This window comes from Chamaea fasciata, unplaced genomic scaffold, assembly GCF_029207755.1.
Source record: "Chamaea fasciata isolate MVZ Bird 193981 ecotype frontalis unplaced genomic scaffold, bChaFas1.0.hap1 SCAF_1, whole genome shotgun sequence".
NCBI classification, from domain to species: domain Eukaryota; kingdom Metazoa; phylum Chordata; class Aves; order Passeriformes; family Sylviidae; genus Chamaea; species Chamaea fasciata.
In genome coordinates this window covers 85,111,239-85,138,710 of record NW_027094086.1, presented here as the reverse complement: position 1 = coordinate 85,138,710, position 27,472 = coordinate 85,111,239, and the positions used below count along the sequence as shown (strand labels likewise).

General features: G+C 44.2%; 1 protein-coding gene across 1 annotated transcript; it reads left to right on the top strand.

The window, feature by feature from the left end:
- Positions 1-24,643, top strand: PXDC1 (PX domain containing 1). The gene is made up of 5 exons (XM_066187478.1): positions 1-541; positions 13,446-13,537; positions 13,823-13,940; positions 16,730-16,841; positions 22,997-24,643. The coding sequence occupies exons 1-5, from the start codon at positions 286-288 to the stop codon at positions 23,112-23,114; spliced, it is 696 nt and encodes a 231-aa protein (XP_066043575.1). The 5' UTR covers positions 1-285; the 3' UTR covers positions 23,115-24,643.
- Positions 24,644-27,472: the final 2,829 nt, after the last annotated feature.

Sequence of the window (27,472 nt, the reverse complement as noted above, 5' to 3'; positions counted from 1 at the left end):
GTCCTGCTCGGCGCCGGGGGCTCGGCGGGGCAGGGTGCCCGGGCCGTCCCCTCGCCGCGGCCGCCGTCTATGAGGCAGTAGCGAGCCTCCCTCCAGTGCCGGGAGGCGACACAGCCCCGGCGGGCAGGGCCAGGCCGGGGGGGCCGTGCGGCGGGTGGCACCCCCCTTCTCTCTTCCTCCTCCTCCTCTCCTTCCTCCTCCTCCTCCTCTTAAGTTGGCCACGGCGGCGCGGGGCGGTGCGCTTCGCCCTGCGCCGGCGGCGGGGGATGTGCGGGCGGCGGCGGGATGGCTTCGGCCGTGTTTGAGGGCACCTCGCTGGTGAACATGTACGTGCGGGGCTGCTGGGTGAACGGCATCCGGCGGCTCATCATCAGCCGGCGGGGCGACGAGGAGGAGTTCTACGAGATCCGCACCGAGTGGTCGGACCGCAACATCCTCTACCTGCACCGCAGCTACTCCGACCTCGGCCGCCTCTTCAAGCGGCTCCTCGACTCCTTCCCCGAGGACCGGCCCGAGCTGTCCCGCTCCCCCTTGCTCCAAGGTTTGAGCAGCCTCCGCGGCGCTGGCGCTCTCTGCCCGGCGGGCGGGCGGGTTTCGGCCGCCGCTGCCCCGGGGGTGGCGGTGGCCGGGGAGGACGGGCGGGCGAGCGGTCCCTCTCGGCGGAGGGAAGGAAGGGGCTGAGGAGCTGCAGCCGCTGAGAACCGGACGGGGCGGGGGGGGGCAGAAAAACTGCGGGGGCGCTTTGCGGTCGGAAACTCCTCCCGGGGTGCTGATTTGTGTTTCTCTCTCTCTCTCTCTCTCTCTCTCTCTCTCTCTCTCTCTCTCTTTTTTTTTTTTACGTTTGGAGCCGGGGCTCCCCGCACCAATATCGCTGCTGCTGTCTCCAGCTGCGCGGCTCTGGGCTAGGCTGGGCTGGGGAAACAGAGGGATCCCCGTTAGTGCTGCCCCTCTCCGGTGCCTCCGGGCTCCCCGAGGAAGGACTGGGGGGGGTGGTTGGCAGGAAAAAGGGTGTAGCTGAAAAAAACTCCGCGTGTTGGTATGTTGTTTGCCACAACGAGAGGGCATAAGAAAAAAGGGCTGCGGCACTTGCCAAGGGACGGAGTAACTCTGGGAGCTGGCATAATTCCTCGCATAACTTCTGAGAAACGGGAATTGCAGCAGCGGTCAGTGGAGACAGACGTCTGTTCTCTTCCAGTTTCTGAAGTGGATTAACCAAACTCGAGGGAAATTGTCCGTGCTCAGGCCTTGCTGTGCAGAAGCAGGATGTACCCAAGCTGTCTTGTGGGTTGGGTTTAGTTTGTTTAATATTTGGGGTATTAGATGGAGTTACGTGTTCTACTCCGACGTATTTCAAGTATGTTGAGTGGTGAGGAGAATCCAGTCATCTGAAAATGGGTGTATGCCTAGTACTTCCAGTCTCCCCACTTGTTTGAGTTACAACGTAAATGATTTCATTGAACAGGAACGGGGGAAACCGATATTCTGTGCATGATTTTATCTGTGAGAGGATTGGAAAGTTTTCCCCAGCTCTCACTTAGCCTCTCGCCTTGCTAGCGGGACCCCTTGCAGAGTGTCTGCCTTTTGCTGTTCTCGGAACTCGGTCTCCACCGCTCATACAGGTGTAAACTCACCGGACTTCACTCCTGGGCTGTCCCTGTGTGACAGCGAGCTCTGTGCCCTGCCAATGGCGATCTCTCCCGGGCTGCCTCTTCAAGGTTGTTTTCTGATAGGTGTTTATAGCGAGACTGGTCTTTTTCCACGGTCCTGCCAGATCCCTAACCTCTGGTGGTGGGCTAGGTTTGGGTTTTCTCTGTGCCTCACATTAAAACGCTCGTACCTTTCCCTCACCAAGCTTCCTTGTGCCGCGGGAGCCGCAGCCCTCTCCCTGGCCTGTGTCCGCTGGGCTTTCCCGTGCCCGCCGCCGGGAGGTGGCAGCTCGGCCCCGGCGGCCCCGGGAGCTCAGCCGCACCGGCGGGCCCCGAGTGCCCTCTGCAGACGGCGGGGATGGGCGCACGGAGCCGGGGCCGCCGCAGCCCCGCAGCCCCTTTTCCCTCCGGGGGGCGAGCGGGGATGTTCGCAGGGCTGGGTGCCGGAGGGGGCTGTCTCCTCCAGCTTGGGTGCAGGCTGGGAATGGGGCTGTTCCAGCGCCCACCTCTGAGCCCTGGTGTGTGCCGGCACAAACAGCGCCTCACGCATTTCTGTGGCTGAGTAGGGATGTGAAGTACTGCAAAAGCTTGTTACTCACCGTGTGTGTCCTACCCAAAGAACTGCGGGTGTGATTTTTACTACTGCTGAGTGGCAATAAATTCCCTGTAACTTGGCCTTCAAGTGTATGTGGCACCTGAGCCACGGCTTTTGAGGGTGCTGGTAGGTTTAGAGCGAGCCTGCCTGTGGTCTGCAGGCAGAGCACCTGCCAGAGTCGCTGTGACTAAAAATTGACGTCCCAGGGTGGCGGTAGTCTTTCTTGTTGGCTTTATTGGGCTCTGAAGAGTAGCTTGGCAGCTGGACTGGGGTGTGTGCTGTGTCTGGCTGCAAATGGACTCGATCCTTGGCCTCCCGCCCCTCCCAGTGCTCTTCCCCATTGGTTACATACAGGAGCTGCTGCTTCTCGTAAAGCCCCTCTCATTCCTCAGCGCCTGTCTCAAGCGAGCATGGTTCCTCTCCTGTTTCAAGGCCTGCCAGCAGAAGTATTCTGATGTAGTACTTTGCAAAGTATTCGACTCTTTTCACTTCTCTCCAAAGCATTATTTGTGCGTTTTGAGCCAGATGGAATTATAGTCCCTTGCACTGACTTTACTTGACAGTCCCAGCTAGATACACCATTCATGCATGAGCAACTGGGAAAGATTAAGTATCCTCAGCCTGTGTTGCTCAATCTCTGCCTAAAACCTAGAGCCAGCAACCTTGACTTACCTTTATCTCAGGAACAGGCACACAGACTTCAGTAGAATGGGGAATGAGCAAAGCATCAATTCAGGATTTGAAAAATCGAAACCTAATATGAGTAGATTATGATCTGTTTAGCTTGTTGAGGGGGTGGGGGTTAACTTTGTGACAGAGACAAAATAAAAATCAGGAGTAGTTTCTAAGCAATTACAGCGTGCGTCACAATTTCAGCAACTCTCTGTTTAAAATTATGCTGCTCCTGCTCTAAAGAAAATTACTTTGCAGAGTATGCTTCTCTGCCTAAAGAACACTTCATCATACCAACATTTTAAATTGGCTGGCCACAGCCTCTGATAACTTGACAAAGTTGAAACATAAAAATCTCATTTAACTAAGTGACAGTGATGCAAAGCTTTGTATGTGAGATTGCATGAGGCATGTCCAGTCTTTACAAAATTCATGGGATAAGCATGGTTTCTTAATGCCCTGTTTAAAAGCAGACATCCTGCTGTCTACAGTGAAGCTCAGTGTACTTAACCCAATAAAAACACCTGACAAAAGCCCATTCTTGTGTGTGTTAGCATTTACTCATATACATTTGTGTATATATATACAAATATGTACAAATGTATTTGCATATGTATGTGAATTTGTATGTGTGTGTGTGTTTATCTTGGGCTTCCTTAAAGAAGGTGAATATCAGCTGTGCCTTTTATCTGGAGGAAGTGATAAAGTGTTGCAAACCAAATTTGCATTGCATTAAAGGACTCCAAAGTCCCCACAGATTTGCCTAAGGAGCATTAAAAGGACTGGCATTATCCTACAGCTCCGTCAAGCTGCAACGTGTTACATTTAAGGGGTACAACTGAGAGTGGAAGCTTGAGCTTTTGATGTTATTAACTTTTTGAATGAAGCTTGTGGTTATTTTAAAAACGTCAGCAACTTTTGAAAGAGTTGGTTGTTACCTTTATTGCTGGCTTCAGCAGAGAGTTCATGCTGTGCAGGAGTGTGCTCCTTTTCTTGCTCAGCACAAGGAAACCATCCTCTCAATTCCTTTCTTGACCCCTCATCCTCACGGACTGACTTCCACAATGCTCTCCCTTCCTTATTTGTAGGAGTTGCTGAGTGCTTTGAGATTGCAGAGGAGAGGATGGGAGGTGTAGCTGTCTGCAGTGGCTGTTCATCTTACCCTTTCTTTGATATGAGAGATGGGGAGATCCCAGCGGGGAGTAGGGCATTCCCACGGTTTGGTCTTGTCTTTGGTAACTAACAAGAACACGTGGCAGAGTGCACTCTCTGCATCTGGAGCGTACAATGATGCTAAAGGCCAAGGACATTCAGCAACACAAGGCATCTTGACTAGGAAGCTGGTAAACAAGGTTAGATATGTGCATACCTGCAGAGTGACTAAGTATCATTAACTCTGATATTACTAGTAACTTGCTAGTGTTTTATTTGTCTTTGAAATCTCCCTGTCCCTTGCTCTAGGCAAATGTACAAAAGAGGATCACAGGAAAACACAGGTTCATTCACTCCTGCAAGGAGCACAGCTGAATGTTACTAAACTGTCTGTTTCTCTGTACAAAGTCTACTTTTGAATTTAATCAGTTTTCCTGAGAAAGGCAGAGCTATGGACTTCGAAGCTGACTTAAAATTGATGGAAATAGAAATGGTTGCAACAGACCAAATAGACACCAAAACTGAGGTATAAATCTGGAAAAGAACTCTCCCTTCCCACCCCCGCCCCCCCCCCCCCCCCCCCCCCCCCCCCCCCCCCCCATTTTCTCTAAATACCACTTGTGAGGAGGTCTCATCTAAGATTTATTCTAGAACCTAAGCCAGGCTCAATGCAGTCAGCAGTCACACACCTCCCTAGCCTCTGACTGCAGTGCGGGCAGAATCAGCCCCTTAAGGAAGCCAAAAGAGCACATTAGCAGCCTTTCAAAACAGGGATTTGTTGTGCCTTTGGAGTCGTAGGGTGGTTTCTGGTAATCCTCCTCTGCACTTGTTTGTTACCTTTGCTGTCAGAACAGAGGCTCAGGTGCTCTTCCAGAGTAACTGTTCATATTGTAGGTATGTGTAGTGCCTGATCCTGCTCTGATACTCTGCCAAATCAGAAACTCTCTGACAGATTAATTTTATTGCTAGATGGGCCCCTCTTCCCAAAGTTCTCATTTTCCTCCTTTCTGTGCCTCATCTGACTCATTCTGCTTTGTTGTGGTCTTTTTTCCCCTTGCTCTCCTTTCTGTTATTTCCTCTCTGCTTCTCCAAGTTGCTTTCCATGAGCTGCTTTCTGTTCCTTTTCTTTGCCTCCAGGTTTCTCTCACCAGTGTGCTGCCACCCATGGTTATGGCTCTGCAGAACTTCTCTGTTCCCTTCCACCTTGCAGGTGCTCAACCTCTGTCCATCCATAGAAGTTTTCTTGTACTGGTGGAGATTTCCTATAGAAACCTTGCACCTTTATTTTGCCTCATAGCATAGAAGCAGTCACTTCACCTGCAGCAGACCTAAGCGGTCCCTCACAGGGACTAGGCTGAGCTCCAGCTCCAAGCATTGTGCCTGCCCCTGGGGTGGCATCCTCCTGCAGGAAGCAGGTGATCCTTGTCCAAGTGGCTGTGCAGTGGGAAGCTCCACCAGGGCTGCCATTGGAAGTGCACAACACAGAAGGCAGTTCCCAAAGAGCCAGCCCAGGAATGTTTGCTTGTAAATGCCGCATTCATAACTTAGTTTTCTGTGTGCTGCAGTAGAGCGTTGCTGTTGTTGTTTACAAGACCATCTGGGGGTGTGATTTATGAGAAGAGGGAGCTCTACAGGAGCAGCATAGTGGTTTCCACAGACAGCAGCTGTTTCTCGGTGCTGTGACAATACAGATAAATACACTGCATCTATTGTGCTCTTTTCATTGTTGACATTGTCAACAGTTCATTAGTGGAGCTTGCTCAGAGCTTATGTCTGGCAGACAAAAGATGCAGCTCTTGGTTATCAGACTCTAGCAGAACTGTATAACCAAAATTAAGTTTGTGGCTTCTGGGTTTGTTTTTTTATCAGCTGAATTTCATGGTTCATTTGTAATGATGGAGATAAATGAAGCTGACTGTGTTGTTACTAAGCTAGACACAAGTTACATTTTTGTGGTGAACCAAGGCAATGTGTCAGGGAAGTTTTTGGTGGAAAGGAATGGAAATGAGGTGTGTTTTTCATGACAGCTCTCACCTGATAAGAAATCAGCACTTAGGGTTGTAGGAGCTTGCATTTTTCATCAGGTTTTGACTGCGTTGTTCACTCCTGTCTCATGCTTCTTTGACATTCTGTCCTTTCTTGTGGTTCATCAGGCATCAAGACAGGCAACTCCATGGGGAAAGCCTGTCTGCTGTGTTCTGCCACCAAAAAGTGTCTTGTCCATTCCAGAGATCCTGGGAGATCCCATAACTAATAATACAATATGTGGAAAACCCATCATCTTGAGGGTCTGGGTTTCTCAGCTTTTAATTTGCCTCTTCTTTAATTTGCCTTTTCTTTGCGTGGGTGTTCGAGTGTGCCAGGGTCACAGTCAATTTTGCTCTGGGGATTTCAGTCAGACAATTGTTTGGACAGACTTCTCCCCATCCTGCATCTGCTTCAAATGAACTGCAAAAGAAGAAAGGTGTGGACAGGGTTTCGAAAGCTTTCTCCCTCAAACAGATTTATCTCAGTATCTTCAATATGTTTGCTACTACCTAGTGGAACTTTTGAAAATATGGAGTAACTCACATGCATTTTGTGTACTGATACCTTTTTAAAAATTTTTTGGTCCTCATCATCAAGTTTAAGAAGGGCAGCACAATGTGATAAATGTCAAAAGTCCACCTCTCTACACCCACCCCTCTTTTCAGCTCTGCTGTGTCCTTTTAGTTGCTCCCTCAGTAATGCCACCAAGATGGATCTTGTCAGTGATATTGCATCAATAGCAAATCCTTTGTAAAGGCTGTAGTGACTTTTCTCACATGAGGTGGATGAACTTTTCCGCAAGGGGAACAGGCAAGTGTGTCTGCTCTGAGAGAGGGGTTGTAGAATTAGGCAAGAGGCATCAAAGATAAGTTGCTAGAGCTGCCAGACTTAAGTCAGACCAGTGCTGTAGGACCCTGTCTCTGGTGATGAGAACCAGATGCTTCAGAAGACAGCATAAATAACAGGCAGAGAACAGAAAAGTGACAGTCCTGGTCTCTAGTAATTGAAGATCTGACATCCCTGATTGCCTGTAATTATCTGCCCTCCTCTGGATCTTATCAAGTCTTTGGGCTTAAGGGATCCCTGTGGTGTTTTTTTCTGCAGTTATTGAAGAAAAGGTGTGTGTAACGAGCTTTCCCCTCTTGCTGGGTTTTTTCTCATTTTCTGCCTTTACATACCCCTGAGTATTCATTTGCCCTTCTAGCAATCTTTTATCCTCCTCTCCTTCATCAGAGAGGAGGCAGCTGTTAATGGGAGCTGGTTTGGCCTTTTCAGAATCCAGTCTGAGGTGGCTAATGCCGTAGTTCCCAGGTGGCAAGGTTGTGCGAATATATGTTTGTCGTGAGGAGGGGTCCTACCTGGGCAGCTGCTAGGAGTAGTGAGGTGTGGTAGCCACGAAGCAGGGGAAAATGACAGCTGCAATGGTATTGAGAAGACCCAGTCCAGCACAGGGAGGAAGTAGGAAGCAGTGCAAAGGAGCAAAGCAGCAGAAAAAATGGGGCTGAGTTGTCTGTCATCTTTCAGCCCTGATCAGTTTCTGCATGTTTCTGTGGAATATCTGTCTGTGGATCCATTTAGAAGTCAACTGGATATGGTCCCTAGCAGCCTGAGCTGACTTTGGACCTGGCCCTTCTTTGGATGAATCAAATTGGACTCTTTTATTTAACAATATTTTCTAATGACTAGGACCTTCCTTCTATTGCTCCATCGACATCCTGGGTTGTGTGTGTGCACAGGGCTTAGAACATATTTGAGAGAAAGGAGGAATGAGGGAAAAGGATCAAAAAGTTTTAGCACTGCAGTAGTAATGAAGACTGTAACTGGGGAAAGGGGCACATCTCCCACTGAAGTCTGGTCAGGAGAGGGAGAAAAATAGCAGTCTCCCAAACAAGGCAACTTATATGTCTTCCCTAAAGATATGAAATCCCTAACTGCTGCTTGGGATCTTATGCAAAGAGAGAGGGATGGACTCATGATTTAAATCTGTTAGCCTCAAATCTTTCTTGCAGTGTAGATTTGCAGAACACAGTAGGATTTCTCTCTGGATTTATTTGTTGCTTGTTTTTTTCCCTTTGATATCTACTCCACAGTCTACCTGTAGGGAACGGAGAGAGAATTAGATGAGAGGGGCTCAATACAACTTTAATCTTCATGTGCATACTGAAACACACAGCATTTAGGACAATTGGCATTCCATCTTGCATGTATTTACACCTTGGCTTCTGCTCTTGCTCAGCTTCCTGTATGTATAGCACTGATTTTGAGAAAATAGGGTATGTCTTGGACATTCTTTCCTTCTGTCCTGACCACAAACATGAAGTGTAGTCCTTCAGATTGGAGAGACAGGGTTTGCCCACAGTCTAGTATCATGTATATACATAGTGACTTGTACATAGCAACACAACTCCAGAAAAACAGGCTTCTGTGTGTCATCATTGACATGATATTACAGATACATACTTGACTTGGGCATGAACTTATTCTTCCTTTGAAAGCACTAGAGGTTTTTTGAGACAATGCTTATTGTGTACTCTTGACTGTCAGGAATGCTCTGTGATTTCATTATGAGCCATGAAGCACATGCTGCAATTCCTGTCCTGCTTCCTGTGGGGGAAACATGGGGTGCATTATCTGTGGTTTTCAGAATGTCATTAGTTGCAGATTTGGTGGCTCACATAGCAGTGATGGGACAGCCCTACCGAGGCTTATGTGTTTACATCAGGAATTGGCTCTCAGATCGTTCTTCTCTGCTGCTGAGCTCGTTTCCTGCCTGTGTGCAGCTCTGGGCCCCTCTCCCACGCTGTGAGCCAGCGTGCCAGGTACACAGCTGCTGGCTTGCTCTCCCAGCCTCCTGCAGCTGCCCCGGCACCAGGGACCCAGGGCAGGAAGAAGGCTGCAGGCTTCTGGTGCTGCTTGTGCCACACTTTTCCAGACACATGCTGCTCTGCGTGGAGTTCCTACCTACGCTTGCTCTCAGACTGAAAGCTTTTCAGTCTTAAGGGCTCTGCCTGGGGCTCTCGGTCTGGAAAGGGGCAGAGAAAATGTCAAAAGGATTGAGTGAGGTCACTGACTGTGTAATAAAAATAAAGCAATCTCCCAGGCACAGGTGAGTGCCACGCTGAGTTAGGCAGTGTCATCCCTCCTGTCACCCAGCCTGTTGGCTTCCCTGTGTGCAGGGTGAAGGGGTCTTAGAAGTTTGTGGTATTTGACAGCGGTGTTTGTGGCAAAGAAAAAGGAGACAGCGGGACTACACCTCAAACCCTATAAACATAGGTGTTTATTTAGCATTTAAATCACTTGAAATAATAGCCAGTTATCCAAGTACAGTACAGGTAACGAGACAGAGAGCAAAGTTTTCCTGGGAAGAGTTTGTGCATGTTTTCCATTAGCAGTCCAGACAAGGGCCAGAGCTGAGAAAAAGGCATAAGAACAGCTTTTCACCATGACCTCACTAACAAATTTCCCAGCTCTGAGTTCAGCTCTGTTGCATGACTGAAAAAGTGAAGAAAGCACAACTGGTTCCAGGATACTGGTTGCTTTACTGGTGTCTCATTTTTATTTTATAACAAACAGAGTAAGGGTTCTTGGGTAGTAAAAGCCTCAGATAGAAACATAGGCTAGACACGTATTTATGGCCCATGGGCAGAGAGAACAGCCCCAGGACATGTAACTGCTGTATGGATGCTTCATATGTGACCAGGGGGTTCCACACATTCCAGATGCATCCACATTTTGGTTCATTTGTATCAGGATTAATGTATGGTGGGGATTCTGGGCTCTGTCTGCAGTGTCAGCTGGCATGTCTCTGTGTCTGTTTGTTCAGGCGTTTCCAGCATCTGGAGATCTTACATCAGTCTCTGGCTTTTTTTTTGGTTTTTTTTTCTTTCTTTCTACCTCAACAAATCTTATGAACAGGAGAAAGAAGACAAGCAAAAGAGAAAGCCCCACAAAGTGAAAAATAGGTCTGGGAACTTGGGTGCGCTTCTGTGACCCTTCTTTGCACAAATTCTCATTCCTGCTCAAACCTGATATAGTGCATGGGTGAGAAAGGAGCTTGGATGGGGCATCCTCGCCTGCAGTCTCTTGCTTCTTCAGTGGAGTCTGGGGTTTCCTGAGGTGAAGCCTTTGACAGGAGTGGTTTGAGGTATTCCCTGCTGCTCACCTAATTGTGCTGGCAAAGCAGAAGCAGCTCTGTGTTGTGGTGTGGGAGAGGAAGTGAGGTGCAGGGGAGGGTGGGAGCACCTTAAGGTGATGTTGACACCAGAGACTTTACCTTGCGAAACCCCAGAGTTCCTCATGCACATAGGTGCTGTGGTTGATGCCAGCAGCCAGTTAGAGAGTGCTGAAAGGGGTGGAAAGGAAGGACCAGGACGTCCACTCCTCCTGGCTGCTTGGGCAGGCAGTGCCTCACTCTGGTTAACATGGCTTTAGGGTTGGGAGCAGTCTCTCAGGTTGTGGGATCATGATCTATGACTAACTGAAAACCACAAGAGCATCTGTTAACTTTTAAAAACAGAGACTTGTAGAATTAAGATGAATGAAGGCTTTACAAACTTCATGACAATTGCAGAAGAAATTACAGGTTTAAATACATGTATATATTAAGGCCAGTCAAGTGGTTTCTGTTTGTTTGGGTTGCAGATGTATGAAAGGAAAGGCTTTAGCCTGGCCAAATTGAACTCCCTGTATGGGGAATTCATTTAAGGTCAGCAGCCTTAAGCCCCAAAGCTGCGCATCTGCAATCATTAAGCACATATATAGGAAGCCGTCCAAGCAGATGTAGCACTCTCCTTCCTACACTGTCTGCTTTTTGGTTTTGATATTACTGAAAACTTCAGTAAGAAACAGTTTCTATGGTGTGAGATGTTACAAGTCTTCTGTGCCAGTTTCCAAGTTGGAGTGTGGGTTTGCATGGCTGGTGTCTTTCCAAGAGGTGGAAGAAGATAATATACCAGGGCTGGAAATTCCTTGTGAATGCAAGAAGCTGTAAAACCTCCCACAGGGCGATCTGTGACAGTGCAACAGGCTGACAGCCTTGTCTGACTTCTTGGTGAAGCATAAAAAGGCCATGTGGAGCTGCAGATGCTTTCCCTGATTACTAATGAGAGAAATCCTGATCGCTTGGCTGGTTTTCTTTATGGGATGAATGCTCAGGGTTGTTGCCGAGGTGGTTTTGGTTTTTTTGGTTTTTTCTCCCCCTCCTATTCTGAATATCTTCATTTGTTTGAAAGCATCCATCTTCGTGGTAAAATACTTGTTCCATGCTTATCTGGGAAGGAGCCAGGTTTGAGATCAAGGGCAGATTAGAGAGTGTGCATTTGAATGCTGAATCCCTGGTGGATCAGCAAGGAGGTGGGAGCCGCAGCTGGGCAGTCTCTGCTCTGCCTGTATCAGTGTTTATGCAGAGTGGATCAAGACCAGCAGGAGAAGTGGAGGCACCCCATGGCAGCTGGCACCAGGGTGGCTGGCTCTGTTTTCTCGGATGTGCAGCAGGCCCAGCAGCGTGTTTCTAACATCACGGATGGATGTCTGAACTGTAGGGCCATTGGCAGCTTTTTCTTTCTTTTAGGGAAGATGAAAGCCCTTTCATTGAAAAATTTGAACTTGATCCAAATGTGGGATGGGAAAATATTTGTGGAGGGGCGAAGCAGATCCACCCAGGCCTGCACCCCGTAGTTAGGACGATGAAGGATGCTGGTCTGCAATTCAGGTCTGTAATGCCAAGCACAGCCCAGCTAGTATGCAATCTGTGGACCATGCAGATGAGTTTATTCACATTTACAGCCTTTCAGAGAACTTCCAAGCAAAGCTACCTGACTGTAGTGTACAGCAGCCAAAGCAAGACACACACCACCTCCCTTATGTGCCTGCTGGTATGCATGGCTCTGCTATCAGGAGAGCGGGCAAGTTGTACTGGGGTGTACCATGCTGAACAAACAGGCCAAATGAAAGAGTGTTGAGCAAGAGAAAGGCTTAGACAAGCAGGGGACTTTTGTGGGACAGCTGTCAAGTAAACCCGGTTGCTTTGGAGACAATCTCTGTTTTATTTAGAGCTGTAACTGGAGGAGAGCTGACAGTTTCCAAGTCACACTTTTGTCTGGAAAGTTTCTGTGGGATTGTATCTCATTGGTAGCAAACAAGAAGGACTGGTGCAGACTGAAACTGTTTGTGGATACTGTTCCCACACTCTGCATGTTTGATGGCTCTACGTTTGTCTTTTAAATAGGAAGATGGAGACACACTTACTTTAACAGAATTGTAGTGTATTGAAGTGCTTTCTCACAGACTGCTGTGCAGATTTTTAGTTTTGATGTTTCTGATTTATTGTGTCTTTTCCTGTTCCAGTTTTTGTTTGGTTTTTCATTTGTTTGTTTATTGTGGCTTGTTATATTTAATAATTTCTCTTAGGTATTTCTTTTTTGTGAGTGTATCCTGCTCCTTGGAAAAGATGCACAAATGCAGAAGTTAAATGATGATTTGATTAGATAAAGTAGGTTGCAAGTATCAGCAATAAATGACCCACTAGAGAGATTTGAGATTTTGGGGTTTACTTCTTCATATGCCTTGTACATGCATCTAACCTGTGCTGTATTTCCTTCAGTCTGCTAGAGGAGGGGAAATTTACAGATGTCCCGCAGGTTAAACATACAAAATATGGTATCAGTTTTTAAGATCACCATACCGAGCAATTCAATATTGCATTTTAATGCATCCTTCTGGATATTGGGCAGTAAAAATTCTGTCTTAATCCCTTCTGCAGCACTGTGATAATTCGGTGACTGAATAGATGCAAAAAAATCCCAACAATTATCTTGCACTTGAAAAACATGATACTGAGAAATTTTCTTTGGACCACTCACTGAGGCTTACAGTCAGAGAAAAAACAAAACTGCTCTCAATGCCTTTTGTTTGGCTTGTGTTTGTTTTTTTCCCTGCTCATCTGTAGGACGTGTCTTTTGGTTTTCTTGGGTTTTCTTTTGCTTTTTATTTACAGGAATAAAAAGGATGAATAATGGTTCTTGGAAGCAGAAAGTGGTCTATTTAACTATCACTGCTGGGAATGCTGTGTAGTGAAACTGTGGGTGAGGGAGTAGGTGGTTCTACTTCTGCTTGTCTTGCAATTCCTACATATGGTCATAAACAGCTGAGTTTGTGTCAGGCTTGCAACTCTGCTTGTAAACTACACCCACCTCAGTCTGGGGTGCACGCTTTATCATCAGTTGGTTTAAAATACATTTCTGGAAGGCATGTTTGAGGTTGCTCCACATCTTCCTGAAGGGCTGCTTCTGGCTGCTAAAGTGTGTGTAAGTGTGCTTTTGTTTATGCTTATGATGTGTTTACTTTGTTTCTAGGGCTCATCACAATAAAAGAAGCCCATGATATAGAAGCCAGACTTAATGAAGTGGAAAAGCTTCTGAAGACTATTATAAACATGCCCTGGAAGGTGAGTAAGCCAAGTTCCAATTTAGTCCAGCTTGACTCCTCCTTCATGGTGACATGCACTCTCATGCAGATTAGAATGTGATGGACTTTGCCAAACTCTGAAAGAAGCAGCAATTTATTGAGTAACTTGGAGAAATGCTGATGCCAGAACTGTGTAATGATGCCTCCAAGCTGTCACTTGTAATAAGTCTTTCTGTCATACTATGAAAGGGTGGAAATGGAGAAGAGGGACAAATCAAACTACTGGTTAAAAATGGATGTCTGTTTTTCTTTCTCTCTTTTTAAGTATTCAAGGTCTGAAGTTGTCCTCACATTCTTTGAGAGATCTCCTTTGGACCAAGTTCTAAAAAATGACAATGTCCATAAAATTCAGCCAAGCTTTCAAAGTCCAGTTAAAATATCAGGTAAGAATTGTTAACTTCCTGCAGTTGACACAAAAATTGAAGAATGAAAATTACTTCATTTGTTGTTCCCATTATTATTTCTCTATCAACAATTCAAAATGTACTTCTCAGTAATGCTTTGTGATATAGAACATATAATCTTCCTTGATGTACTGTGCAGCGTGCATTCAGGCAATAAAGTGGCAGGTGAAATGGGAGGCTGACAAATGCAAAGCAGTGAATGTGAGGAAAATGCAGAAGATATTTTCAGGCTATTGATACAGTACAGTTAAAATGTAAGCTTGGTGCCAAGCAATGGGCTTGGCAGTGAGATATATTATATATCAGTGAGAATATTATGTGAGATATATTATATATCAGTGAGAATATTATAAATTATTAATATATTATATTACAAGATATTATTATTAGTAGATTAGGTATTATTAGGAAAGGAGGGAGAAATGGAGAAGAGGAGCATAACCTCATCTTGAATACAATATGCAGAATTTTGATTTCTTCATCTCATGATATAATAGAATTTAAAATTATGCAAATAAAGGGTTAGGAGTCAAGTTGTTCAACAGCTTCTCTAAGTAGGGGGTTAATTAAAGAAGGAAACTTCACCTGGGAGAAGAGATGACAGACTGGTATGAGGAAGTCTACAAAGCTGTGAATAGAAGGAGGTAAATTACCCTGTACTTCTTATGAAACAAGAGCTATAGGTTATCCAATATCATTGAGAGACAACAGGCTTTAAACAAACAAAAGAAAGGTTATAATATTGTTTTGATTCCATACAAAGCATAGTTAAGGAGTGGAACTCACTGTCATAGGATATGGTGAAACTGAAAGCAGAAGTGACTTCAAACGGGAGTTAGACAGGGAAGTGGAGGAAAAGTACATTGAAACCTGTCACAGGTGAAGACAAAAGAAGTCCCTAAACCACAGATTGCTAGTGGGTAAAGTGGAGAGCCTGTCCTGGCCTATTCTTTTAGCCTTTCCTCTCTTCATCTGCTAGTGACCGTTGTCAAAAGATCTGTGAGCTTCTGGTGTGCCTGGTTTTGTATTTCTATACTGGAACACTTTGTTTGAGGCTAATGGCATCTCCTGGTTTTGTGTCACCAGAGGAGCTTATTTACAGTTAATTGAAATGAAATACTACATAGTCCTCCAAAGTTTATAGTTTCTGGCAAGGAACTGGTATCAATTTTCTTTGGTACAAACAAAACTATCTCAGCTGAATAATAGCATGTTTTAATTCTAAATTATTGTTGGTAGTGACAATCATACCTAATCATACTTCATTAACTGAAGGAAGATTCTCCTACCTATGCAGCTATCCAAAAGCATCTTGTGGTAATTAGATTTTATCATTCAAGTGATTGCTGTCATTATTACTAAGAACATAGGTGGAAATTTGATGTTAATTGATATTTGCCTCATCTGGATGTTGCACAATGGAAATGGTTCAGTGTCTGGCAGTGCTGTCAGTAGATGGCAGTAAATGATAATGGGTAAAGCAGTTCGTGCAGCAGTGAAATGCTGTAACTCTTAGGTCAAGTCAAGGACACAAGGAAAATACTGACAGTCCTGTTTTAGTCAGAGTGTAGCTTTCTACCTGGTTCACAGTCTTGGAAAAGCAGGCAAAAATGTTTTGTTCTCTCTTAAAAAACAAACTGTCCCCTGCATGGTCCTGCTCAGTGTGGTAGGTGATGGAGAAAAGAGAAAGGGCCACCCTCTGATTCAAAAGCTGAATTTGAATTCATGGTGTAAATCTTACTTTACAATCATACAATGCTGCCTCAAAGTGAGTCATATGAACTGTGATTCTGCTGGGGTTCAGTGTTTTTGCAGCCCCCAAATGTATTCTGCTAAAATGAGTTTCAGTAAAATACAGAATGAAAGTCGAAGATGACTCTCAAGTAAAATATGGAAGGGAGTTTTGGCTTTACCTTAATGCAGAAGCATGTAATGTTAACAAAAATTACCTCCTCTCTCCTGTCTCATCTCCTGTTCATTGCTTGAACTGTATATATAGCTGAAATTTGTTGGTGTGTCTTCTGCCTACCGTATTTTCTGACACAGACTAATATTTTTTGTTGTGCTGATAATGCAAGACTGTAACACAGGGTCATGGTGTCTTGAGGCAGATCAAATTATCCTACTTAACTCAGTGCTGATTTCTTTTGAAATGTGTGTTTATTTTGTGTAGTCCTAGCTTCATCTAAAATTGTGTGACCAGAGGAAATTCTTGTGACTTGCCTAGTTTGACTTTCCAAAGAGCATAGATGTGGATTAACTTCTCAAATACTGTTCTTTAGTTATCAATTCTCCCCATGGTAGCAAGTCAGTGGAATTAGTTGTAAACTTTAGATATTCTGTATTGGAGGCTTCTAACACAGTTAGGAAAAAAAAAGCAGTATCAAGGGCAGTGTAAAACATGGTATTTCTTTACACAGCTTGGAGTTGGTGGTTGAATCAGCTTGTCAGGTCACTTTTCATTTCCCTTTTAATGCCTTTTTTTATTTCTGCTTAAGCCTAAGACTGTCTAAGAAAAATACAGTTATGATTTGCTAGTGGTAGTTGCTTCAGATGCTCTGTGTCATGAATTGAATAGGTGAATAAAATTGCTTGAGCACTGTCAGTTTGCAGATGCAAGAAACTGTGAAACCAACTCTTCATTCCTGTTTTCCTGTGCAGATTTTCAATGTCATGCACACATCTCAGTTGATAGCCATGTCAATTACATGTGACACACAGTTGTTTTCCAGCTTTTTTAAAAAATTTTGTCTTTCTTCTCCCAACAGAAATCATGCGATCAAATGGATTCTGTTTAGCCAACACTGAAACAATAGTCATTGACCACAGTATACCTAATGGAAAAGAGAAGCACCTGGATGTAGATTCAGCAGAACATTTGTAAGTGGAATTTGAGCAAGAGCAATGCTGTCACCTTCACTGTCACCTTCACTGGAGCTTTTCCACCCCCCTAGCAGAATGTTATTGTCTGTCTAAGAGCCAGACTGATACAACTGTCATGCTGACTTGTTAAAGGTTACTGGGCCCGATTGCTAACACTTCACAGCAATTTCCTGTTAATGTGGCTAAAATTGGGGAATGATTGACCCCAAAGTGATCAATCCTCTGTGTATGAAAAAAGAACTGAGGTTGCCGTAGAGATGCTGCGAATGGAGAACAGAATTATTTCTTTCTCTTGTGACTGTGATGAGAGCTGGTTTGAGCCCAAACTTGGAAAATCAAACAGCCTAACAAATGGCCTATCCTGCTACAAAGGGTAGTAGAATGTTTGGGAAGCAAAACACTGTCCTCAAAGGGGAACACATCCCTGAAAGTAATTGAACAAAGGTCAACAGCTGCTCAGCTGGGACTTGGTGCAGTATGTGTGTATCCTTAGGGAAAAGGCAAGTTGGACTGGTTTCATTGGAAAGTTCTGCATCCTAATGCATGTGGGTATTCTGGGTTCAGAAACCTGTAACCAGGAGGGCTTCTATGGCCATAAACTAAAGCACAAGCAGTTCCATCTCAACACGAGGAAGAACTTCTTTATGTTGAGGGTGGCAGAGCACTGGAACAGGCTGCCCAGGGAGGTTGTGGAGTTTCCCTCTCTGGAGGCATTCCAAACCCACCTGGACACGTTCCTGTGTCACCTGCTCTGGGTGACCCTGCCTTGTCAGAGGGTTGGAGTGAATGATCTCCAGAGGTCCATTCCAACCCCAACTATTCTGTGATTCCATGATTCATGTAGGCCTTACGTGAATGACTGTATTCACAGATGGGTATTGATGGAAATATGTTCCTACAGATTTCTGTCATACCAGGTCATTGATATTTGAATGAGCTTCAGGTAGTGAACCATTTAAATATTTCTGATGAGAAATGTTGACCTACTTTTTCATTAGACCAGTCAGTTAAATGAAGGAAAGAGAATACTGGAAGACTTACAGAGCCTTTATCTTTGAATGCAGTGATCTGTCTTGTTGTATTTGAAATGCCAGTCTGTAACAAGGTTTAGAGCTTGGCAACATTTTGTCAGGCTGAAAAGTGTGTCTGGCTCTAGTGTAAATTCTTGAAGTCTTTTTATTAACTTATCATTTAGTGTTTTAAACCTTGACCTTGCTAACGACATTTAAGCTCATAAGCTTGTAATAATGAAGCTGAAATGGCACACGAGAGGTGATTCTGTAAGGCCAATACCTGGAAATTAAAATTGTTATAGTTCACAGTGGATCACTCTTTGTACTGAGAGTGACAAAATATAGGAGAAAATTACCAAAGAAAGTCTTTTCCTGCCTTACTTTGATTATTTTTTAAAAAATCATTAAAAAATATTTATAGCTAGTTTTGATTTTAAAACTGTGCTCCAGCTCAAGCAAAACTTACCAGCCTGGGATCAGAATCTACAATCATCTAACTCTCATCCCATTGAAATCAGAGACTGTTAAGGTCAGAAAATAGTAATGTGATAAAAACTAGGTGTAGTTTCCCATAAACTGTGGTGGAAGAAATGAATCTAGGGTAACAGCCTGACTTTTTGCAGCCTGGCTTAGTTTAACTTTCCAAAGGATGTGAAGTCAAGAGTCAAGAAGTTAATAAATTTCGAATGTGGGTTTTATACGGTGCTGAATTTTCCCATCCTGCAGCTGTATTTTATGGCCAAGACATAATAGCCAGGAGATAATGGAACCAGTGTAGCACAGCTGTTTTGTAAAAATTGAACCTTTTTCAAAAGCAGAGATTTTCTATACTGTTGGTTTAAATGTGTGTTATTAGCCCAGAAAGGAAACTTTAAAATCTTTCAAATCCTATACTGTTCCCTTTCAGTCTCAGTCAAATTGGATTTATGGTGTGTTCTACCCTGAAATCAGAGCTAATTCCTCATGGACTTGATATCCTCAGATGGGAATTTTTTCCTTTCAGCTGCATTAAACACTTTATGACTCTGGGTTTTGGCTGCTGATGGACTTGAGTGAGACATTTTGCAGAGCAAACCTGTATTTTTTGGGAAGAAGTGCTTGAAGCTTCAGCAGGAATTCCTCATTCCCTGTACTGGTTAGCTGGGTAGCCTGGGTTACCTGCCCATCAGCTTCTTGTTGCAAAAGAAATTACAGCACTTTTCCAAGTTGGAGTTGCTTACTCTGTTGTTCTGAAATAGGTTTTTTCTGCTTCCTTCATTTTCTCTCTGATTTTAATTGGCAGTACACCGTGCTATGGCATACACCACTACTGTGGTGAAGCCAGTGTGCTTAGCATCCATGTGGTGTAACTAGTCCTTTTGTGTGTGGTTTTTGGAGAGTAGTCTGTAGTCCTTTTGGAAGAATAAGGTGGTAAATAAATGCATTTGAACTTATGCTTTGGTTTTGTTACAGAGGTATCTTTCTCTGCAAAGACTGATTGCACTTCTGTCTTCTAGGCCAGCTGTAGAGTCTGTGGTATTAGATAAGCTGCTTTTTTGGCAAATTCACTCCAGTACCTGAAGGAGGCCTGCAAGAGATGTAGAGGGAATTTTCATGGGGGCATGTGATAGGATAAGGGGGTTGACCTTAAGCTGAAGGTGAGTAGGTTTAGATTAGCTATTAGGAAGAAAATTTTTAGACAGGGATTGTGAGATACTGGAACAAGTTCCCCAGATTGTGGATTCCCCATCCCTGTAGGCATTCAGAGCCAGGCTGGATGGGGCTCTGAGTAAACTGACCTAGTGGACGGTGTCCCTGCCCATGGCAGGGGGTTTGGAACTAGATGATCTTTAAGGTCCCTTCCAAACCAAACCATTCTATGATTCTGTGACACGTACATCTTTTAAGTACTTCCAGTGGTGGTGACTCTACCACTTCCCTGGGCAACTTGTTCCAATGTGTGATAACCCTTTCAGTCAAGAAATTTTTCCTAATATCTAATCTAAACTTTCCCCAGTAGAACCTGAGGCCCTTACTTCTTGTGCTGTCACTTGTTAGCTGGAGAAGAGTCCAATCCTGCACCTGGCTACCCTCCTTTCAGGCAGTTGTAGGGAGTGATAAGGTCTCCCCTGAGCCTCCTTTTCTCAGGGCTTAAAAACCTCAGCCCTCTCAGCTGCTCCTCATCAGACTTGTGCTCCAGACCCCTCACCAGCTCTGTTGCCCTTCTCCAGACAGGCTCCAGCACCTCAATATCCTTCTTGCTGTGAGTGGCCCAGAACTGGACACAGGATTTGAAGTGTGGCCTCACCAGTGCTGAATACATGGGGACAATCCTTGCCCTGGTCCTGCTAGTCACTATTTCAGATACAGGCCGGTATGCCATTGGCCTTCTTGGCCACCTGGGCACATGCTGACTCCTGTTCAGCCACTGCTGACCAACACCCCTAAGTCCTTTTTTGCCAGGCAGTTTTACAGCCACTCTGCCCTTGGCCTGTAGCTCTGCGTGGAGTCACCTGTGACGCAAGTGCAGGACCCGGCACCTGGTCTTGTTGAAGCTCATAAAATTGGCTTCAGCCAATCAATCCAGTCTGTCCAGATCCCTCTGAAGGTAATAAACATCCCTCCCAGCCTGTCTAGATCCCTTTCTATCTTCCAGCACATTGGCACTCCCTCTCAGCTTGGTGTCATCTGCAAACTGACAGAGGTTGCACTTGATTCCCACGTTCAGTCCATCAAGAAAGATATTCAACAGGACTGGGCCTAAAACTGAGCCCAGGAAAACACTACTTGTGAAATGCTACCAAATAGATTTGACTCCATTCACCACCCCTCACTCTTTGAGCCCAACCACCAGTTTTTTAGCTAGCAAGCCTGTCCAAACCATAAGCTTCTATGTTGTTCCCTCTTCTTCCTGGTGAATCTGACTAGCAAACCTATTGCGTTAGCAGAGGTTAAAATGATAAAGAATTTTGTCTTGCAACACAAGAAGTAGGCTCTGTCAAAAGACAGTGTGTCTGTCAAGGTACTTGGAGGAAAAAAAATTAAGGGCAGCAGTTCAGGCATTTAGGAATCTGAAGGTCCACAGTAGAGTTGCAGAATTTATTTTGAGAGAAAGACCTGTTGGTAACAGCACAAAAGCATTGGCTACTAGTGTCATACACAGCTGCTGACTGTGGTAAATTGTCCTGGTTTATTGAGTTTGGTTTTGTGTGAGCACTCTGGAGCAGTGCTTTGCAGACTGCTGTACACACACACTTCCTTTTTGGTGGCAAGGAAAGCTTTCTGCTTAACCACAGGATCTGACTTCTACTGCTTTGCACCTCACATTCTGCTTGTAGTAACCTATCAGTGGGACTGGGGAACGACAAAATCTGTGTAGCCTTTCAGATGTAATAATGTCACTTTTTGGTGATAAGAGAAAGAAGAGAATCTGAATAGCCTTCTTGACTCCTCTTCTGCTTTCTTCGCTCTATCTGCCCCACTAGTATTTCATAATCTGTTGTTTCTGGATCACTTGCAGTCCATAAGACAGCACAACGTGACCTGTGAAGTGTTAGCAACAAACCAAGTCAACTCCCTTGTGCAGACATTCCCACACATGTAGGCAAGTAAACAGCCTGGAGGGACTAGAGGAATGAGGGTAATAAACATTCAAAGTTCAGTCTCACTGCTCTTTCATTTAAAGTGAAGAGCAACAGTACAGTGGGAGAAAATCCATGAGTTTCTGCTCAAAAAAAAAGGTTCTCTATTTTGGTTCTCGTAGTTTAAAAAGAAGAGATGAGAAGGACCAGGAAGGAGTATGGAAAAGACAGAACTGTGGCCATACATTGCAGGAGGTATAGACCAGGCTATCCAATAACCCATGATACTTCTAAATAAAGTTTTGGGAAGAGATGGGAGTGGGAGCCTTGTCTGTTTGTCTACCCTACCACTCTTCTTCAGGTCCTCTGAAAGACTTAACTCTTAGGTCATCCTCTAGGGTGAGGTTAGAGGGATGTCTGCAGTTGTTTCACTTATCTAGAGTCTAACTAGTTCATGTGTAGATGAGATGCAGTTTTAAATATTAATTATTTTAAAGTTCATGTGTTTATCTGACATTCAGAGTGCTGCAGTAGGCCAGCTAGGCTGATAAAGGTGTTAGAGACAAATGCTAAAAGTGAGAGCTAGGTTAGAATTTCTTTTTCCATCTTGTGCAATTTTTCAGTTTCTACTTCTTTTTCTTTCTCACTTTGTCATAGTGAATGAATTTTCTTTCAAAATATTAAAGAGAGAGTTTGAGAAAAAGAAACTTTACAGTTCTTCAAACTCCTTTTAGAACGGAGGTGAAATTTAGTCCTTGGCCTGCAGTGACTGCCTTTAACTGCTAGGCTATTCAGGAAGAAGATAAAGTTTCTTACCGCAGAAATTCAAGCCTTCTTGGAATGGAATGTATGTAACTGAGAGAAGTGTGGGTTTTAACAGCTCGATGCCTTCTGGTTGAGAGTAGGTATGAAACAGTAGGTAATTCTTGCAAAAGTTCAGGTTGTGAAACAGGTGTTGGGAAGTGGGGAGGAAAATACCAAAACAAGTGAAACTAAATTTGGGAAACTTTTTTGTATTTGGAGATTCTTTTTTATTGTCAAAATCTAAATATTGTACCATGGGAAGGACAGCTTGACTCTGGAGGAAGGACCCTGTTGTAATTCTTTTCCTACCTATGTTAGACACTTGGCCTCTTACAAAAGCCAGACCCAGAGAAGGTGCCTGTGAAGTGAAAGGCTGAGAGTCCAAGTTCAGATGGGAAACAAAGGCAGTTTCTTTTTCACTTTTATGTGAGAACTGAGGCATTTGGTGTTGTTGACGCATGCTGTGGGAACAAAATAAAAGGATGTGGACTTCAACTGCGTGATTCACTCTTCCAAGACTCACTTGCTGTTTCCTTCCTTCCTTCCTCACTAGTAGCTTTGAAAGTCAAGGGTGACAAGATTACTTTCTTGCATACACTGTGGTTCTCGTTGGCCCGTGGTTTAGTCATAATCACATGAGTACAGGAGAGGGAGGTGTGGATGGAATCAGCTCCAAGTGCTTCTCCCACTCCCTTAGTACTTTTTTTTCCAATTCCTTTGATTTTCTAAATGACTTAATGCCTTTTGGTGTTTTTTTTTTTTCATCTCTCCTTAGGTTCGAAAGTGTTAGTGACTTTACCTCAGAGCTGGAAGACAGTGATGATCCAACAGCTTATGTCACCAATTTGACATACTACCACCTGGTCCCATTTGAGACTGACATTCTGGACTGAGGCTGCTCAGAAGAGCAGTCAGCCAGCATCCAGTCAACCTCTTCATCCATAGGTTCTGCTATCTCTGGCATTGCATCTCTGTGAATAAGGCTGCGCAGACAAGACCAACAGCAGGGAAGCTGCAGCAAGAGCACCACAAAGCTGGTTTTAAAAGTGTGGTCCTCTGTTGTGTGGTAATGGAGACATCTTGTAAGGAGGTGTCTGCTTTGCTGCTGGCAACAAACTCACCTTCTGTGAAAGCAAGGTAGCAGAAGCTTCCTGGGGACCAAGGAAATTTCTGTGTCTGTGGGAATTGCCACCCTGACGCAGCTGTCAGAAACTTGTGCTGTAGCAGGCACAAGTCACCCGTGCTCCTTGTGGTGCAAGTTGAGTTCCCCTTTTAGGATACCACCAGAAACTTCCTCAGATGGCGTGACCACACTTTTTATGCTTTGTAAGCAAGAAGACAAGAAAACCAGCTGAACTTTGTCAGTTCCCTCTGCAGTTGCTTAATGGAGATCTCGTGGGTGGCTTTTTGCTCGGCTACCAGATGATTGGTGCCTTACACGAGATGTCAGAAATACCATTGAGTGCCTCCAGGAAACAGAACACATGAGCTGACAGCTTTACTTCTTTTAATCATGGGCTTTTGTATAATCACTGGAAGGGCGACCTCTCTCTCCTGGAATAGTAAAGCAGGCAGCAACTAGCATTGCAAGGAACTGTGCATGATGTTTGGTACCTGAATGAATTCAGAAGTCTGGAAAGTCGATGGGAAAGCTGAGCTGCTCCACAAGAAGGGTCCAGGCTATGGCAGGCACTTTGATTATATTTTTTCTTTTCATGTGGAGCAGCATATGTGAATGGTGCTTACATTTGTTTACATCAGAGAGATAATTCCCTATGCATATTTCTTCCCAGAGGATGGGAAGGAAGACACTGAGATTTATGTTGTGTTTGGACTGAGAAAGAATGATAAGCTGCAGTGTGCCTACAGTGGTAGGAGAAACAGTCTCTCCACTGCCACCCTGTCTCAAGGAGTTGTCCAGCTTTCTGAGATCTGCCTGGAGGGGTCAGGTGCAGGCCTCCTTGTTGTGTAATACCATGGATTTCAGCAGAGATAGGACAGTGGGAGCAAGAGTAGGATTGGATCCTGCAGCCTCTTTGCTATTGAGTAGTGCAATGTTAAAGTCTCCTCGGGGTCTCTCCCTTGCAGAGCACCCTGAATTCCAAGCTCTCACTGCGAGTGTTCAACACTCACCAACGTGACCTCTCATTGAGCTTTTTGCCATCTGTTTGCGAATATTAATTTGAAGGGACTGAAATGGAAAGAAATGCATTTTTGGACATGTTTCTTGGAAAAGAGGCTTGCTTGGTCCTGAAGAAGCTGATACAACTCACTTCCGCAGACTTTTCATTTCTATCTATAGAATAACAGTCAAACAGAATTTGTTAATGTAAATAATAAATTATTGAGAATCCTAATTCTTTTACACAGTATGTTTTTAAAGTATATTTTAATGAAATAAATATAACTCACCTTCAGTACACTTCTGCAGCCTCAAACAGTGCCTTCTTTTTTTTTTTTTTTTGTCTTGTTTTGCGTACACTTTCCCACTTTCCCATGTCAAGTCCTTTTTCTTTTCCCCGTAGTTTTTGAAACATGATGAGTAACAGCAATTTCTGTGCTCCATGTTACTCATACTGTAGACATGGTATGTGTCCACATGAAACCTCTGCCTAGCTGTTGATCTTGGGTCTAGGTGTATGTGGTTTAATGTCACTGAGCTTAGTGGAGGATTTCTGTATTTTCACTCTCATCAGTGAAATCAAATTTGGCCATTATTGTTTTTGAAGATGAAGCAGATTCTTACAAGGTAAACTTCTGTAGTAGAAAGGAATGTATTATCACTCACTCAAAGACATTTTGAGCAGCCTCTTGAATTAGAATTGGGAAGATTTTCCATTTTATTTGTTTTACTCTCGTTAGTTTTAATTCTTCTCCTAGTGTTCTTAGTTAACCGTGGTGAAGTTTAAGTGTGGTGAAGTAGAAATGGCATCTGGTAGACATGTGTGTTGGATTGGATATTGGAATATTTTATTTCCATTCCTGACCTTGCTGTCAGCCTCCCATGTTGCTTTGGATAATTCTGCTTCATCTCCCTATCACTGAGTTTTCCTTGACTGATATTTTGGAAAGCAGTGTCATTGGCTTTTGATGCAATGTTGTCCCCTAATTCATTTGAATTTTCTTATGAATTATTGACCACATGGTAAATACTTATCTTTTAAAGCACTTTAAATTGCATTAATTAAAAATAAATAGATATATATTGCTAATTTTTAAAATGTACAGTCACATTCCTCAAACGAAAGCCAGCTAAGCCATGTGCATTTCCAGCTTTTCAAGCTGAATATCAGGGCCCTGTGAGGGTCGGTGGAGTAGGGGCTTCCATGGGGCTGGCAGGGCAGAGCTGGGCAGATGGGGCCTGTCCCATCACTCTGCCAGGGGGTGGATGCCAGGCACCAGGGTGGCATCAGGCACCTCCCCAAAGATGAGGTTGTGCCAAGGGCAGGCCAGGATGTGGCTCTGCTCTGGGGAACAGGAGAGCAGCCCAGCTGTGCTGTTGCTGGGGCAGGCACTGATGGGTTGGGGGGACTGACATGGGATCCTGGGCCTTGAGTAAGTGGCAAAAACCCAAGGGACAGTAGGGACAGCCAGACCTGTGGGTGCCAGTGGGGCCCAGATGCTGGATGGTCAGGTTTTTTGTTGTGCATGTTTTGGAAGTACATTTATTTTGGCCAGGTACCCTGGTATTCTAGGGACATGAAATGGTGCAGAATTCAATTCTTGCTGTATTATTGTATAAAAGAAAAAACAAACAAACAAAATGCACACCAGTCTTTCATCATCATTTAAGGAAAATGCAGCTGAAATAAAATTCCATGGTTTAGATTTCTTAACTGGACCTCTCCCTTGTGCACGCACTACAGCTGGTAAAATCCCCCATGCCTAGGTCTGCAGAGCCCTGTGAGAAGTGTCTCAGGGGATGCAAAGTGCTGCCAATCCAGATGGGTGCTGTGTGTGGTCCTCCAGAAATGTAAAAAATTTAGCATCATTATTCTTTACTTAACCTATTGATGATTCTAAAGGAAGTGAGTAGCACAAGAATTTTACCCCCAAAATCCTCTCCACACAGTGCCAAGAGACTTCCTATGTAAGGCTTGTCCTTGAAAAGCTGGTCTGTGTTTTCTCTGCAACTTTGGCTTCTGCTCTTGGCACACATCGTGGGGATCATGTGTACCAGTCCTTGCAATGAGCTGCCTGAGCAGAATAGAGCTGAAGTGTGCTGGTATCTAGGGAAGGAGCAGGAGGTATGTGTCTCTTGGCAGGAGCAGCGATGACAAAATCATTTGGGTTTTATTTCTAGAGTCGTGAAATATGCTGACATTATAGTGTTGCCAAATCTTAGGAGAGTTAAGGAAGACAAAGTGTATCCCACTAGGCTATGTTTTGTCCATCAGTCTTTTTTTTTTTTTGGTTACATCAAATTTTTTAAAATCCACTCTTGGATTCCAAGTCCATTCTTTGTAGCAGCAATAATCTGTAGCTCAGTATCAAACTCTAAAATAAAAAAGGGGAAAAGAACTTTTTCTAATTGCTTCCTGTAATATCATTTCATGCTCCAGTCAGCTATCTCTAAACTCCCTTCCCCATACATACACAAATTATTTAGGCTATTTAACTGATCAGCTTTCATCAATGTAATTGCTTTCTTGTGGAAATATTCACACCCTGAAGTGCAGTTCTCAAGTTTTATAGCACACAGACCATTCCCATTATCAGTGCTGTCAGATAATTTCTTCTTGCTCTAAACCCATTCTCATTCTAATTAACTCTGTTATTAATACATACATTGGGGGATTTAGGTAAGGGCAAAATACCAAAGTAATAAACATAATATGTCTAGATCTAAGAAATGGAGAATTCCTATTTACCTAAAAGCAGCAGTGAAAATTGGTGGGATGCATTTACAATTGAGCTGCATGAATTCAGACTTCCCTGGGCTTTCTCAGACCTTGTTATCCTGCCTCTGTTTCTCACAGTTAATGCATATAACCCCACCATGCTCTGCTGAGAGAAAGAACAGCTTGAACTTTGGTATCACAGAAGGGAAGATGGAAACCAAGAGTTGGCTGAGACAGAATTTTGCAGTGTTTAGTTTCTGTCTTAGCAGGACATCTAGCATGCAGATGCCTTGCACTGCAGGATTGGAGTTGCTGCAGAGGTTTGGGATGTCATTCTTCACAGACTGCTGTTAAGGGAACCTGATCAGGCAAGGATTTAGAGAAAAGCTCCTTATTTTCTGAAGATGCCT

Excerpts from the sequence above, each read along its gene's own strand:
- PXDC1 (XM_066187478.1), top strand. The coding sequence starts at position 286 with ATGGCTTCGGCCGTGTTTGAGGGCACCTCGCTGGTGAACATGTACGTG. Across the intron at positions 542-13,445 it reads CCGCTCCCCCTTGCTCCAAG|GGCTCATCACAATAAAAGAA; the intron begins GTTTGAGCAGCC and ends CTTTGTTTCTAG. Across the intron at positions 16,842-22,996 it reads GTAGATTCAGCAGAACATTT|GTTCGAAAGTGTTAGTGACT; the intron begins GTAAGTGGAATT and ends ATCTCTCCTTAG.